This window comes from Colletotrichum spaethianum, assembly GCF_022836535.1.
Source record: "Colletotrichum spaethianum MAFF 239500 DNA, contig40, whole genome shotgun sequence".
NCBI classification, from domain to species: Eukaryota; Fungi; Ascomycota; class Sordariomycetes; order Glomerellales; family Glomerellaceae; genus Colletotrichum; species Colletotrichum spaethianum.
This window is the reverse complement of record NW_026054810.1, coordinates 303,860-318,930: the sequence shown is the minus strand read 5'-3', so window position 1 is coordinate 318,930 and position 15,071 is coordinate 303,860. Positions and strand designations below refer to the sequence as shown.

General features: G+C 57.3%; 4 protein-coding genes across 4 annotated transcripts; 3 read left to right on the top strand and 1 right to left on the bottom strand.

Moving 5' to 3' along the window:
- Positions 1–698: 698 nt before the first annotated feature.
- ColSpa_10947 (uncharacterized protein) lies at positions 699–1,520 on the top strand (the record flags this gene model as incomplete). The annotated part of the gene is made up of 1 exon (XM_049277159.1): positions 699–1,520. The coding sequence occupies one exon, from the start codon at positions 699–701 to the stop codon at positions 1,518–1,520; it is 822 nt and encodes a 273-aa protein (XP_049133116.1).
- A 1,350-nt stretch (positions 1,521–2,870) lies between these two features.
- On the top strand, positions 2,871–3,245 carry ColSpa_10946 (uncharacterized protein; the record flags this gene model as incomplete). The annotated part of the gene is made up of 1 exon (XM_049277158.1): positions 2,871–3,245. One exon carries the CDS (start codon positions 2,871–2,873, stop codon positions 3,243–3,245), a length of 375 nt encoding a protein of 124 aa, XP_049133115.1.
- Positions 3,246–8,010: 4,765 nt separating this feature from the next.
- On the top strand, positions 8,011–14,377 carry ColSpa_10945 (uncharacterized protein; the record flags this gene model as incomplete). Its single annotated transcript, XM_049277156.1, has 2 exons — positions 8,011–8,491; positions 8,544–14,377. The coding sequence occupies 2 exons, from the start codon at positions 8,011–8,013 to the stop codon at positions 14,375–14,377; spliced, it is 6,315 nt and encodes a 2,104-aa protein (XP_049133113.1).
- Positions 11,369–13,931, bottom strand: ColSpa_10944 (uncharacterized protein; the record flags this gene model as incomplete). Its single annotated transcript, XM_049277157.1, has 3 exons — positions 11,369–12,106; positions 12,161–13,852; positions 13,893–13,931. The coding sequence occupies 3 exons, from the start codon at positions 13,929–13,931 to the stop codon at positions 11,369–11,371; spliced, it is 2,469 nt and encodes an 822-aa protein (XP_049133114.1).
- Positions 14,378–15,071: the final 694 nt, after the last annotated feature.

The window sequence follows — 15,071 nt, the reverse complement described above, 5'->3', positions numbered from 1 at the left end:
ACAGTGCGACAGACCCCCCTGCAGCCTAGCACCTACCTACTACTACGCCTGTACTTTTGGTACTCCCGTTGCTTTGCTATGCTCTGCCCTGCCCACTTGGCAACCGGCACCTGCGCCTGCTGCACCTCTGCCTGCTACGCTCACTGACCACCCTTTCTCTTCCTGGCCTTGAATACGAGAAGACCACCAGTCTTGTTTTTCTGACCCTTCCCGCCCGTTCCACACCACCCACCAAACCCATCCCATCTCATCATCCCTCACTTGATTAAAAACCATCCACTCGCTTTTTCCTATCGTCGTCCTTGATTCCTTCCTCTCGTTTTCCCTCTTAGTCACTCCTACTTCACCTGCACCTGGCAGAAAAAGTAAAACGATTAGTTTTAACCTTTTACCTACCGGTCGCTTCCGCCTTCTCCTCTTGATCCGCGCCCTTCTCCTATTCCGTACCCACCCGGCACCACCTCGAGTAAAGAACTTTCCGAGAATTCCAGGCGGACCGACTCGCCTTTGTTTGCCACGCCTTGTCTCCGACACATACCAAGCAACTAAGTTGTCGGAACACAAACGGACGACTCACCTTGCCGAACCATCTGACGAACGGGAGGGAGAAAACTTGGCGACGGATATCAGATTGAAATATCCATTCCCAGCACCACCAGCTCCTCCTACCATCGTCATAAACCACAGCCGCATCTACCATGCATCCCACCCGCGTGCTTCAGCTTCTCGCTGCCGCCTCTGTAGCACAGGCATCATGGTTCAACTTGAACTTTAGAGCAGAGCCCCGCGATGAGGTTGTCAAGAGACAAACAGGAATCAGTGGCGCCGAGACCACCACCGGTGCTGCTCAAACCACCACATCCGCCGCTGCCGAGACCACAACTACGACATCCGCACCCGTCACGAGCACCACTGCCGCTGCCGCATCTACCACCTCTACTGCCGCCCCCGCCTCGACAACAACCCCCAACGCGCCCGCATCCTCTACCGCCGCCGGAGAATCGGCAGCTCCCACCACCCTGAGAACCAGCACCACGTCGGCCGCCAGTAACGATGAGACCACGACCAGCGGCGCCAGCGCTGCCTCTACCACGGTCTCCACCACCGCTCAGCCCGTTACCTCCACCATCCGAACTGTCATCACGACGACCAACTCCGCCGGTCAAGCTACTTCCTACACCACCGAATCTACCGTCACGTCCACCCCGGGCTTAAACGGGGCCGGCTCTAGCGACTCCTCTTCCGGCATGTCCACTCAGACCCGTAACACCGTCATTGGTGTTGTTGTTGGTGTCGGCGGTGCCATTGTTCTCGGCGCTCTCGGCTTCGTCGCGTGGAGAATTTGGGGCAAGAAGAAGCAGGCCGAGGAGAACGACGGTCTCATGGAGTATAACAACCAGTATGGCAACGAGGCGAAGGCCGAGGTCGGTAGCGCCCAGGGAGCCGGCCGCACCCCGTTCCAGTCGACTCTCGAGAGCTACCACGCGCCAAACCAAGTCAACGCATCGTCCAACTTTTAAGGCGACGTCGACCCAACTCTATGATGATTGTTTGTTGCGGAAGAAAGCGTTGATTCCCCGGTCTCTTTTCCACGGACGGCCATACTCCATGATTTTTCTTTTCTTTTCTTTCTCTATCAAACATTGCGGCTGGCCTTTCCCTCGCCAGCCATACGCGGAGTTTCGGATTGCCAAACTACTACGGCAGGCATGATTGCATATCGCAAAGTCTCAGGACTAATGGATAGAACAATGTACATAGAGTGCGGTATTCCTCTTCTTTGCCAACCGGGCTTCAGGATGATCACCAAAGTGGCCCGGGCTCCAAACCGAGGCGTGCATCAGGACAGAACATCGACACAATCAAAGATGCGGACAACATAACGCAAGTCAGATGGGGCATTATTCTGGGTTTGCAGGCTTGTACCTACGCACCTTAAGATACTACTTTAATATCAGGACCGCTAAAAATAAAGGGGTGAAAGTCAAAAGCAGAGCACATACCACATCCAAAATGACGCACGTGAAGTCTGTTGGTAGAGAGAAGGGAGAAGGCCCAGAGACAAAGTTCAACCGATTTTGGTTGCGCCATCCCGGAGCTGCATGCCGCTTAACGCGATCGCCGCCGTCATCCGCCTGCCATCTGAACAAGTTCGAGCCAGCATCATTGCCCTCCCTTGATCCGCCATCCCGTCTGGGCATCGTCACGTGGACGTGTGCGCAGCGGGTGCAGGCTGGCCCGTCCGTAATATGATCGCCCGTCTCAGTGGTGTTTCGGGTCTGCGGTTGGCAATGTCGCATTTGCAGCTTAATGTGGGTTTTGCGTCCCGGTTGGACGGCCTTCCTTTGGTGTTTCAGGTATGCTCTCCCTTCCCCAAGAGCCAAACACACCCCCTCCCGTGCCGCTTATCTGTCGCAGCCGCGAGGGGCCGTCTGTTGGAGTAGGATTGATCGAGAAATAAGGTAGGCCACTGAAGTTTAAGGAACGGACATTGGCTTTTGCTTCCGTTTCTTCTCCCTTCGAGACTTTTTCCTCTGTCGGTCCATTTCTTTAGATTTGGCGTTGCATCGCCAACTTGATCCGCTCCCACGACTGCGCAACGCCATACACGAATCGACGGACGAGGTTGACCCTCGGTATCCGGACGCGGTTATTTCTTAATATCACCACTTTGATGAGCTGGTGAAGAATTGTCCCAAAAAGCTCGCAGACTCTATCAACGGCGGGCCATTCTCACAATCACGCATACGAACCTGAGCAACGACAGTCGACGAACTGAATCGAACCCACCATTCACCTGGGGTATCCGACGACGATCAGCCAAAGGAAGAGACAGAGAAGGGAGAGGGACACAGTAAAAGGCAGAGACGATGCGGACGTCAAGGTTGATCAGCGCCCTCTCGGCGGTGGCCGTTGCCTCCGCGGGCGTGATGGCGCTCGACATTGGCGACGAACTGCGCATGAACTGGAAGATGGGCCTGCTGCCGCGGCAGGACACGCTGAACCTTCAGACTTTCGAAGGCGATGTGGGAGGCGTCAAGGCGTCCGCGGTACGTTATTTCACTTCGAGTTTACCAACAACGGCTTGCTTTTTCGACAACGGCGATGCGATTGTGGTGGTGGGTGGTGGGTGGTGGTGCTGTTGGGACGGGGCCCGGACGGGAGTTCCGGTGTGGCGGTCTCGCGGGCGGTTTCAGAATCACGATCGGGAGCAGGACCAGGACGAAGGGACGACATTGTGCTGACTTTTGTGGCGCGGACAGATCACCAAGTCGTCAAACCCCCAACGGCCGTTCGAGGTTGACGGCGATACTTTTGTAAGTCTGACCCACGTGGCTGGAGCGTGCAACTCCCCGCGGCTACTGGACCTCGAGAGGACTCCATGCTGACGCCGCAAACTAGCCCGACTTCTCAACGGCCGCGAACAGAGCGTGCGACAACCAGAAGAACAAGTGCTCACAAGCCGCCAACAACGGACCGCAAAAGTTTGAGGTATCCGAATGTGACAAGCAGTCAGGTACGTTGCCTCCGTCCAAGCCTCGGGGTTGACCTCTCTCCTCGCATCTCTGTCAGCGGAGAGGATGAGGGGAAAGGGGAAAGATGGGTTTGGTTATGTTGGATAAGAAGACCAGTACGCTGATGTGAGTGGACGACGTGCAGAGCAGTGCAAGGCGGCGATTGACACGACGACGCAGCAGAGCTTCAGCGAAGCGGTGTTCGCGGGCTCGGTTGGCGACTTTGACATCTTCTGTGACCCGTAAGCGGCCGCAGCCTCTTCCACAAGGCGGTGGAGCAGTGAAGCCAGAGGCGCGTAGGTTGACGTTGTATGATATACGTTTGTGACTACCGGCCATGCGAACATTCGGCGCGTGTCCATGGGAACGAGCGTCACCAAGTCGATGGGACGAAAGCCGCTGCGGCTTGGATCACTTTGGGTCAGATGGGGATGGGAATTTCAAGTTGTACATGATTCAGTCGGGTTTGGCGTTTCTACACGGCCCTCGAGAACAAAGAGCGAGGTTGATATCCGGCACTCTCCCGGTCGTCAGTTGACGAGAGAGAGCCTTCTTCAATGAATAATATTTACGTTGAAACATGACAGAACCGGTAGCCTTGCGAGGAAACTGAATCAAGCGCGGGTAAAACCTGGCCGTTTGTTTGGAACCCCCGAAAGTTGTGTAGTTGAAGAGGCTTGCCTAGTTGGGTTAGGTCATGGCATCTCTGAATGCCTTCACTTTTCGGGGAGGACGAAAACGAGGGTTAGACAGGCTGGAAGAGCCGCAGTGTGGTACCATGGGAAACCACCATCACAGCCATGGCCACCGAAAACCGCCAACCTTACTTCCGCGGGGACTGAAAATGATTTCCAGCCCTGTACGGAGCAAATTGCCCTGCCGTAGAAAGCGCTGCGGACGCATGACGGTACCGGTGGAAAAGACTTTCATGAAGAATCTCGTGCCCTTGCACCCAAATTTCTCCTCCCAGCGGGTTATACCCGACGGCCCTAATCAGCTATAGCCCGCGATATCCAATCTAATGACCCCAGGTTCAACGCTGTTGCTGTTGGCTCTTTGTTTTGGCCCCAAGCTCCCGACGCCCCCCCGTTTCTTGCTTTTCCACGCGTCTTGTCTAATCCGGACCGCGTTTGGTATAAGACAATGTTGACTCTGGAATACGGGGAAAAGGGGAACACAATTTTTTTTTTCTCTCCTTTTCCATCTCAACTCGTTGGTCCCGTCCAACCAAGACACGAGGCGAGCACCTGAAGTCTGTTTCCGCTCGTCCGACAGTTGCCAGGACCGAACTTCAGACATGTCGTCTGCCGCCGGAAAAGGACGAGAGTGCCTGAAGGTTTGTGGCTGACGCAACAAGCCTGCAGCAACCGTGGGACGCGGGCACCGATTCCGCATCTGCGCTCATTGTTATTTGGTCGAAACAGCAAGCGCGTCGTCGGAGCTCGATCACCTTCCATAAGAATAAGAGTTCCAATGTTCTTCAAAAAAAAAAAAACGTGCAGGCAAAAGGGATGGACCCCGAAATCTGACAGATGGGGTTCCCGTCATGCAGGTCGGCCGGGCCTAAGAGCGCAAGTGGCTTTCTCTAGTGTCGAGGGAGGGTGTCATCACGATTAGAGAATCCAACCCTCCACATAGTCCGTCTTCATGGTTGATCGATGCAGCTGGAAAGGGTGCCCCTGTTGTCAACTGGCTGTGCTTGAGTCGAGATCTAAGAAAGACAAAAAATAAACAGCGGTCAGGGTCTAGCAGAGGACGCGGGATGCGCGACATCGAAGTTTGAACAACGCCGGCCGCTTGAAGCTATTTTTTGCGGGGAGACATGTTTTGTTGTAAGACACAACCGCTCCCAGACAGAACTAGAGTCGAGGCGCCTGTGTGAGTCGACCGCAACGGATGGCGGAAGACGAACGAGTGACAGCCAGTCGGACGCAAACTGTGCTACGAGCGTCACGGGCCGAGCGAGCATCGAGCCATTGGTAAATACGATGTCGTCTAAGAGTTCAAGCGGCGGGGCGGTCTCATCCGGCGGAAATCACCCAGAGCTCCAGAGGTGATGCGAGAGTAGGGGGAAGCGATTTCCGGGGCGAGAGAGTTGTTAGGGGGTACATCCCACATGCGTGAGAGCCACCCCTCGTTGGATGTACCCGCCACCACACAGGCAAAGGCGAGATTGGACTGGGCCATAGCTCGGCCCCGTGGTTCAGCGGGGACGCTCATTAAAACAAAGCTGGGCCGCTCACTGGCCCGTTTGGAAGGTTGTCATTCAAGTTGGCAAAGTTGCCAGCCTGTCCCTGGCACGCCCCAGTCCATCCCATTGGAAAGCAGGGTCCCCCGACCCGTCTGCGCGTGTCTTCCCAATCCCCAATGACATTCCGTCGTTGTTCATGTGCTTGCTTGCTCTTCCATTGAGGACGAGGGAAGAAAGGGACAGAAAGGCCCAGCAGCGAGTGCCAGCTGGTTCCTGTGCTGTTCGTTCTCCGTTCTCACCCCCTAGAGTTCCCACTCGAAACGTCCAATCTCAGCGTGCCACTGGTTCATAGTCCCACGCAAACGGCCCAGAGAAAAGTGACCTCTCTCTTCCATCCACCATTCCCCTCTCTCGAGTCTCCGCGAATCCGCGGCGGTGCATAGACGAACGCACCGTCGTGGTTGTCACTGGCTGTTGAGTGATGACTGGCCACCAAGTGCTATGTATGTGGGAGGCTGCAGCCAGACGGAAGGAAGACTCTTGGGCTTTTAGCGGCATCAAAGCCCACCTGGCCGTGCTCTAGCTCAGCTGTACCTGCTCCTTTCCGTTGCCGTACCTGTACCTTGCCCGTCCCGTCAAATCCCCGCTCCTTGTCTGTGCCTGGTACCTCGAGTCCCGTTCGACCACAGCCTGGACACCATCATCTCCAAGGACAGGAACCTTCGCATTAGCTTCCCGTGCCATGCCTTGACTTGCTTCGAGTGCCACGCCTTGCCTCGACTTGCCTTGCCTTTTTTTTTTCTCTCTCTCAACCCATCCCGTCCAGTCCTCGCCTTCTTTTCACCTCCCTTCTGACACCTCACGTACCTAACACAATCTCCCATCTCCATCCTTCACCTCCTTCTCCCGCCCAAAAGACCGACGACGTCTTGTCAAATCATCAAGATCATCATCATCGTTTAGCTCGAGCTGTGATCCCGATGCGTCCGGTACCCGCGAGCTGCCACCCTTCTGTCTTCATGTCGCTCCTTAGTCAATAATTTCCCTCTCCCCCAGTTCCCTTCTGCAACGACCCCCCGTTCTCTAATCCCTGAACCGGACCACCTCTGCAAATAATACCTTATTCCTGCTGGCTACCACTTTTTTTTCCCCTTACTGCCCGCCTGCCAAAAAAATACCAACGCGTCGTCGCGACCAAAAAAAACGACCGGGCCCCAAATATACACACACAACCGTCCCCAATCACACGGGCCGCCTCTTCTCCTCCACCCCCTTATTCCTCCTGTCAACAACCTCGACAGCCCGTCCGTTCCCTATTTCTCTCGCGGCCTGCTTCGTGTGTGCATGTCGTATTTTTGAGGGCTGCGAACATAGGGTCCTCGACGCGAAATCTTGAGAGACTTGGCTGCAGACGATCCCCTCGTCTGCGCTGATCTCACCGTGGTAAGCTACCTCACCTCACCTTGCCTTCACATTCCCTAGCGGTACCTTGACCGCCCACGGCGGACGCCACCTTGATCTTGGGCCCATTCCTGATTGAAACAGAGTCCCACGAAGACGTCTCCTCAACAGCAACCCCAGGCTCCTCCTGCTGCATCCGCACAGGACGGCAAAGGACCTCATCGTCCACCGCTCAATTCGCCGCCCACGTCGCCCGCCCTTTCTTCGACGTCCACTGCTGCCGACGGCGAGGACCTCGGGTCCTCCCCCATTTTGCCTTCGCTACCCGTGCCGAGACTCCCTGACCGAGCTCGGGAAATTCTAAGGAGCCAACCCAACGCCGAAGCAGAGGAGAGATACGTTACAGCCAGCTGGGGCTCACCGTATTCGACCGAAGACACGAGGCTTCTCCGCCGCCAGAGCACTGGCAGCGATCAATCCGAAGACTCGCCAATCCATCACATTGCAATCAGCACTCCCTTTCTCCGTCCTCCCCCCGCGCTTTCGCTCGGACACCACGACGATTCGCCTGAGCCCTACCTCAGCGCAGCTCAGGTCCTCGCTAACCGCGCTCGACGACCCGCGCGGCGATTGACCGAGGACTGGATTCGCCAACACACGGCGGGCGAAAACTCTGAGAGTCGGCATTGGTTCAGCGACGGAAGTGAGCACTCTTCACTGAGCGGCTCAGGATCCGGCGACGAAGCTGTCTGGCACGATAAAGAGTCGTTGCGGACGCCGAGAGCTCGACCGCGCCTTACCCGCGCATCGCTCACCGAACCTCGCTACCCGCGCACCCGGTCTAGCGTCGAGACACTCAAACCAGAAGGCGCGAAGCCTCAAGACGACGTCGCAGACGCAAAGATGGAGAGCCCAGATCTCTCAACGGCCGACTTGGCCCGTGACCTCCCAGACCTCCCTGCACTCCCCACAACGCCCAGAAGGAGCGCAAGTGCTGCACATGGCGAGACCACGAAAGCTCCCATCACTCCGATGAGGAGTGCCTCTGCAAGAGTTTCGATCAAAGACCCAAGCATGACGCCGCGGTTCAAGAAGAAGGTCCCGTGGAAGGGCAAGAACATTATGGTTCTTCTTCCCAAAGATGATGAGCGTGGGCGCCCCGGACAAGCGCCCAAGCCGCTGAACCAATCTGAAATTGAAGGCATGTTTAGATCGTGGCAAGAGCTTGGGTACGACATCAGCGGCTTCGACCTGGACGTAGCAGAGGGCACGTACCAGACCCCCATAGGGTACTCTCAGAGTCGAGACGCTTGGCCCGACTTTGACGAGGTTGCTAGAGAGCGTGCGGAACGCACGTACAAGGTCACGTTGCCTGACTTGAACGGTAAGCTGGAGATTTAGCCGCGAAGATGCCAACCATGCTAATCATGTCGCAGCTTGGAAGAACTACGTGAACGAGCTTAACGAGGCCAAGTTGCGAGCTCTCGGAGTGTCGTTCGGCGACGACGACCCCCCTGCGCCGTCAATATCGCCTGCGGTGTCACAGCCTAGCAGACAGGCTTCAGCGCAGTACCCGCCTCTGCCTTTCTCCCCACCCATGCCTACGTCCTCGGCCTCGAGCAACCATATCCAAGGTTATCCCTTCCCCTCGCAGTTCCTGCCCGGTGGACGTTCGTCCGCAGGCCAGAGCCCGAGTATGGCTTCTCCCGTTGGTTTCGGAAGCCACCCAGCCAAGTACAATGCTCGACAGTCGATATCGGTTCCTATGGGCCATTCACCCTTTCAAATGTCGAGCCAGCCTTCGCCAATGGGCTGGCCTTCGCAGCACAGAACGGATTCGCCTTCGATGCTCAACGGAATCCTTTCTCCCGTGTCGCCCTTCGCACCGGAGGGTTTCGCGCCGACTGGTAGCCCTGCTTTCAACGCTCACCAGCGGCACCAATCTCTGCAGTACCCCATGATGCCCCACCAGTTCATACAGCAACAGCAACCTGCGCGGGCATCTCCTCGCCTGCAGGAGGTACGAGAGGATGAGGAGGAGGCAGCTGAAGAGACCCCCTCGAAGCCGTTGGAGCCCGCGCAGGTCAACGACGACGACCTCCAGGCCGAGATTGACGAGGCCGAATACCACTTGGAGGAACAGATGCGCAACGAGTTGGAGCACGAGGACTACAGCCCGCATAACGAGGAAGCCGCTGCGGAGCAACTTGCAGACTTCTCTCAACAGCAGCCTCCTTCGCATGTGAGAGAAGCGTCCGTCCAGTTCCAGGCACACCCGCAATTACAACAGCAGTTCGTCCAGCAGTCCGGTGACGGCCCTGTTCTCCACCACCCGCGGCCTCACAGCCGTGGCCACTCACTGTCGCAGAACTTCTTCTCTCACCACGACGAGACGCGACCTCGTGGCGACAGCTTGACCGGATGGCACGATGTTGACCCCAACCGAATCGACGAGGCGGCCGAAATCGAGACCAACCCCAGCAACCTTGGTACTCCTGTGCAAGACTACAGCCTTACGACACTTTTGCAACAGCACCAGCGATCCTTCTCCACGACAAGTAACCCGTGGAATGACGTCTCGTCGATGTCGAGCAACTCCGGCATGCCGAGAAGACCCAGCCATGCCAGCAAGCCGTCGCTGTCCAAGCTCAACGTCAAGGCCCCCGAGTTCAAGTTCAACCCGGGCCACGAGTCAAAGGCCAGCTTCACTTTTGGAAGTGGCAGCAATACCTTCCAGCCGTCTGTTTTCCAGGCGGGAGGCGGATCGTTCACATCCTCTGTGGCTTCACCATCGGCACACTCGTTTGGCGCACCGTCCATCTCATCCAAGATTAATGCTGCTGCCCCTGTCTTCTCCCCTGGCCAGAGCGACTTTAGCTTTTCTGCCTCTGGTCCAAAGTTCCGACCGGATGCACCCGCCTTCACACCCTTCGGGAACGTTTCAGACTCTGTCACTAGCCCTGTGTCGGGCAGCGAAAGCATTGGCCACCGCACCAGCTCGATTTTCGGCAACATTGATCTGAGCCTGTCTGACGTTGTTAAGCCTCCCAAAAAGAACAAGGCTATTCCGATCGTCCGCCCCAGCAGCAGCGACAACAACAAGGACGAATCTCAGGACGATCTTCCGGATGAAGCAGACGGTCGTCTGATTGACGAGTCTCGTATCAAGAGGGCGAAGGCTTCGAGAGGGGACGGCGATGATGTTCCCCTGTTCGCTGAACCATCGCCTGAGCCTACCGCAATGCAGTCGCTCCAGCCAGCATCGAAGAAGGAGGAACAGGAGGCTCCCGAGCACAAGTCGGGCGATGAGCAAGCTTTCACACCAGCAGACACAACAATGTCTTCCACGGTTGCTTCCGAGCACCCTACTGATTCTAAGGCTGTCACGGCCACCAGCCCCTCGGATACGTCGCCTGACCAGCAGCAACTGAACTGGGCGCCTTTCGAGTTTGAGTCCAAGTCTGACCTCCAGAACTTCAATGATGCTCGACCTTTCGGTATCGACACCTACAAGAAGGGCCACAACAAGTCCCTGTCTGCCACCGCGAGGGCATTCATCCCTGGCGGCGGCTGGGCTGTTGCGCCTGAGACTGAGACTGAGGAAGATGAAGAGGACAAGCGCGACAGAGAAGACACAATCGAGCCTGTTCTGCCAAGCACCGAGGCTCCGCTCCAGTTGTCGCCTCCGCGTGAACAGTCTACCCGCGCGCCTACGCCTCCCAACTTCGCTGCCTCCAAGGGACTGGGCGCTTCTCGTTTCGCCAGCCCGCCGAAGACTAAGGGTCTCGCTGCGTCTCGCTTCGCGGCTTCTCCCTCACCTGCACGTGAGCCTGAGCAGGAGCTTGAAGAAGGGGAAATCCCCGAGGACTACGTCGTCTCCGAAGCTGAAGAGTACGTTGATGAGCCCCAGGCGCACGACTTCTCCTTTGGCGACCAGCCCACGAGAAACACCAACAACGAGCTGCGCGAGCCAACTTTCGAAGAGATTGATGCCATCATGGACCACCTCAACCAGAATGATCCAACCTTTGGCGTGAACAAGGCCACTGCCGAAGCTACCGAATGGCACCAGCCCAGTCCTAAGAGGCAAATCCAGGTCGCTGGCGTTACCAACCTGTCGCCCTACAAGATGCAAGCCGGCAGTCAGTACCGCAGCAGAACATCCAGCCCCGTCCGACAATACCACGGCCTCCCTGCCGACAACTCGACGATGCCAAGCACGGAGCTGGAGGATCCTTTCATCGATCCTGTCGATGCGCGGTCATTCGATGCTCCCATCACGCACTTGAACGGTGAAGAGAGCGTTGCGCATAGCGACTGGGAGGGGGCTTTCAGTGAGGAGGAACAGGCCAAGCTGGAGCAACGCGTCCAGTTCTTCGACGGCCGTGTCAATGAAGCCGTCAGCGACCTGCTCTCCGCTCGCCTCGGCCCCTTGGAGAAGGCTCTTCTTTCCATCAAGCAATCCCTCCGAGGAGGCTCCAGGAGAGCTTCCTCTTCCGTCCGTCGCAGCGTTTCTGCAGACATCCAGCACAGTGATGCTGACGACGAGGATGAAGAACCTGTGCCCCGCCGCTCGTTGAGCCCGCGCCGCGACAGACGCATGGAACAGATCCGCGCAGCCGTCCTCGACGCTTTTGCGGTGCAGCAGCGCAGCACTCCTCCCGTGGCCCCGGTTGTCGCCCCTGCCGCCTCCGACGATACCTCCAGCACTGCTGTTCTCAAGGCTTTGGAGGAGATGAGGGAACAGTTTGGCGCTTCTATGCGTCTTGATTTCCGCGGCGAGGATTTGCGCAACATTGTCGAGGAAGCTGTCGAGAAGCGCATGCCGACTCCGTCCCAACAGGCCACTGCTGATCGTGACAGCGACGAGGCCGTCAACAACAAGCTGAGTGAGCTCCAGGCCAAGGTCATCGATCTTGAAGAACGCCTCTATGTCGAGCGAACCCAGACTGAGAAGGAGGTCACCGATCGCCGTGCTGCCGAAGATCTTGCGGCCGAGCTAGAGAGGAAGTTGCAGGCCGCCGAGACCCGCGTCGAGGTCGAAATCATGAACCGAAGCATTTTCGACAACCGCATCGGTGACCTCGAGGAGAAGCTCAGGCACCAGGAGGAGAGAGCTCAGGCAGAGCTTGATGGCCGCCGTACCGCCGAAGATAGACTCTCCGAGGTCCAGCGACTTCTTCGCATTGCCACCGAAGAGGAGAATCGCCTCAGAGAGGAGGTCGAGGAGCGCAACCACAAGCTCAAGGCCGTTGAGCAGGCTGCTTCCAAGCAGACCATGCGCATGGCCCTTATGGAGGCCTCGCAGACGAACGCTGCGCAGGCCCAGACCGAGCTCACGAACAAGATCAACGCGATGGATGACGACCTGCGTGGCGCCAACCAAGAAGCCAGCCGCTGGAGGACCGAAGCCGAGCGCGCCATTGAGACCGCCCGCCGGCAGCAAATCGACCTGAACGAGACCCTCAACGAGAACAAGCAGTTGCAGAAGTTCCTTGACACCCTTGGAACCCAGCTCCAGGAGAACGAGCGCGTCAGGGAAAGCTGGCGCGCAAAGTTTGTCTCCCTCCAGGAAGACATGGCTCAAGCTGCTCGCGACATCACCGAAGAGAATGCCCGCCGGACCAAGCGCGAACAGGCCCTGCTCGCACGCCAAGAGGTCCTGGACGCCAAGCTCCAAGCCGAGGCGCGTACGCGTGAGCGTCTTGAGACCGAGATTGAGCGACTGGAGAATGGCGAGCGCCAGGGCATGCGTGCTGTCAACGAGTGCAAGCGTCTCGAGGGCCTGCTCGGCGAGATGAAGACTGAGAACCACAAGCTTCACCAGTCTGCCATGCGCTACCAGAGCGAGTTTAAGGAAGCCAGAGAGTCTGGCATCAACGAGGTCCAGCGAACACGCGCCGCCATGCAGCGGGAGATTGATCAAGCCAACCACCACGTCAACGTTGTCCGCGAGGAGCTCGAGGAGCAGGTTGCCAAGCTCAGAGCCGAGCTCGACCAGGTCAACATGGATGTTGAGACTGCCAAGGCTCAGTCTGAGATGATGATGGAGGAGGCTCAGAGCAGCAAGACCGAGGCTCTCGAGGAGCTGAAGCGCAAGCACCAGAACGAACTCGAGGACTTCCAGACCCGCTGGGAGCGCCAGCTGAGCAACGCCGTCGAGGATGGCCAAAAGACCGAGCAGCATCTCCTCGAGCGCCTCAGCCTCTCCACATCCAAGACGGAGCACCTGCAAGACCGTGTCGCCCACCTGGAGGAGAAGCTCGAGATTGCCAAGGAGGCTGCTCGCGCCGCCGCCCAAGCTGCCAAGTCGGCCGGTGTCGAGCCACCTGCCCAGCCCGCCGCGACCTTCCAACCCAAGGCCGTCGCCACCGTCGCCGCCGCCGTCGTGCCCAAGGCCATGGACCTCCCCGAGAAGATCTCGCCCCAAGCCCTGCGAGAGTCCATTATGGTTCTGCAGGAGCAGTTGCAGGCCCGCGAGCAACGCATTGAGGAGCTCGAGTCCACTGTCGATAAGCTCGACCCTGAGGCACCGACGAAGATCGCCAAGCGTGATGACGAGATCACCTGGTTGCGCGAGCTTCTTGCTGTGAGACACGGTGACCTGCAAGACATTATCCTTGCCGTCTCCGCTCAGGACTTTGACAGGGAAGCTGTCAAGGATGCCGCCATTCGTCTCAAGGCCAACCTCCAGATGGAGGAGCAAGAGCGCGAACGTGCGATGAACGGTGGATCGGCCATCAACCTGCCCAACATTGCGCAGTCCCTTCGTGAAGCCGCTTCACCTCGCGTTGCCCAAGCTGTCGGCCCCCTGGCTGCAGCATGGGGTAACTGGCGAAAGTCCCAGCAGCCCATCTTCGCATCTGGCGGGCGAAGCGGTCGACCTTCCACGGCACGACCTGCTCCCAACAGCAACCACACTCCCTCCCGATCTACGACCTCGGCGTCATTCAGCAACAACACCAATGGTTTGATGACGCCGCCAGCCTCTGGCCTCCGTCAGACCCCTCCTGCAAGCACGGAGGAACCCCAGCCGACGGCATTCCAGACCACCGGCCGTCGGTACACGGCTCAACAGCTTCAGAACAGGACTCGAGGACCGTCGTTCGCCGACGTACCATCCGAGCCCATGCCCCTGAAGAGCCCACCATCCCGTCGTCCGTCAAGTCGCTCCCAACAACCAATGACGCCCCCGATGATGCGGTCAAGCGCATACGACTCGGACGCTCACCCGGGCGACTTTGACGATACCGATTTCTTCGAAGATTAAGAAGGAGCATTGACGAGTGGGGATAATGTGTGGAAGTGTGGAGGATTTCCTTTGTCACTTGCACCGCAGTCGATCTTTCTCACGCATGCTTTTGAGCCCAAGAACGGACACACTAGAATGATGATACCCCCTTTCGCAAAACTACTTCTACTACTCTACACCCACTGGTTATTTGGAGGCTTCCCGATCAGATGGTGTTTTTATTTGTTGCTCGTACTTCTTTCTCTTGGGCGGGAACAGACCTTTGTCGGTTTCGTTCTCCTTGGGTTCGAAGCTGGAGGACTAAACTAATTTTCCTTTGTTTTATCTGGTCCGATGCATAGCGGGGGAAAAAATGACGATGAATTGAGGATGGCTTTTTTGGGGGGGAAAGCCTTGTAAGGTTTCCGCTCGCTCTACGCTTGCTTTTACGCTTGGCCTGACTACACTATTACTGCCCCCCGCTACTACTACACTACACTACACAAGAACGTATATAGTCATAATTTGCCGCCCGATCTGGCTACTACCCTTGATTGAGACCCGTCAATGTTGTGATCTTGATATTTACACATTGTGAAGGCGGCGAGTGCGAGGTTGATGTTCGTCTCGCGTGATGTCACCAATGTACTAGAACGGGAACGATATTCACCATCACAAATCAGGTCAACAACGGCAAAGTGCTCTGGGAGGTGATTTGTCTTAAGGGGGGGGT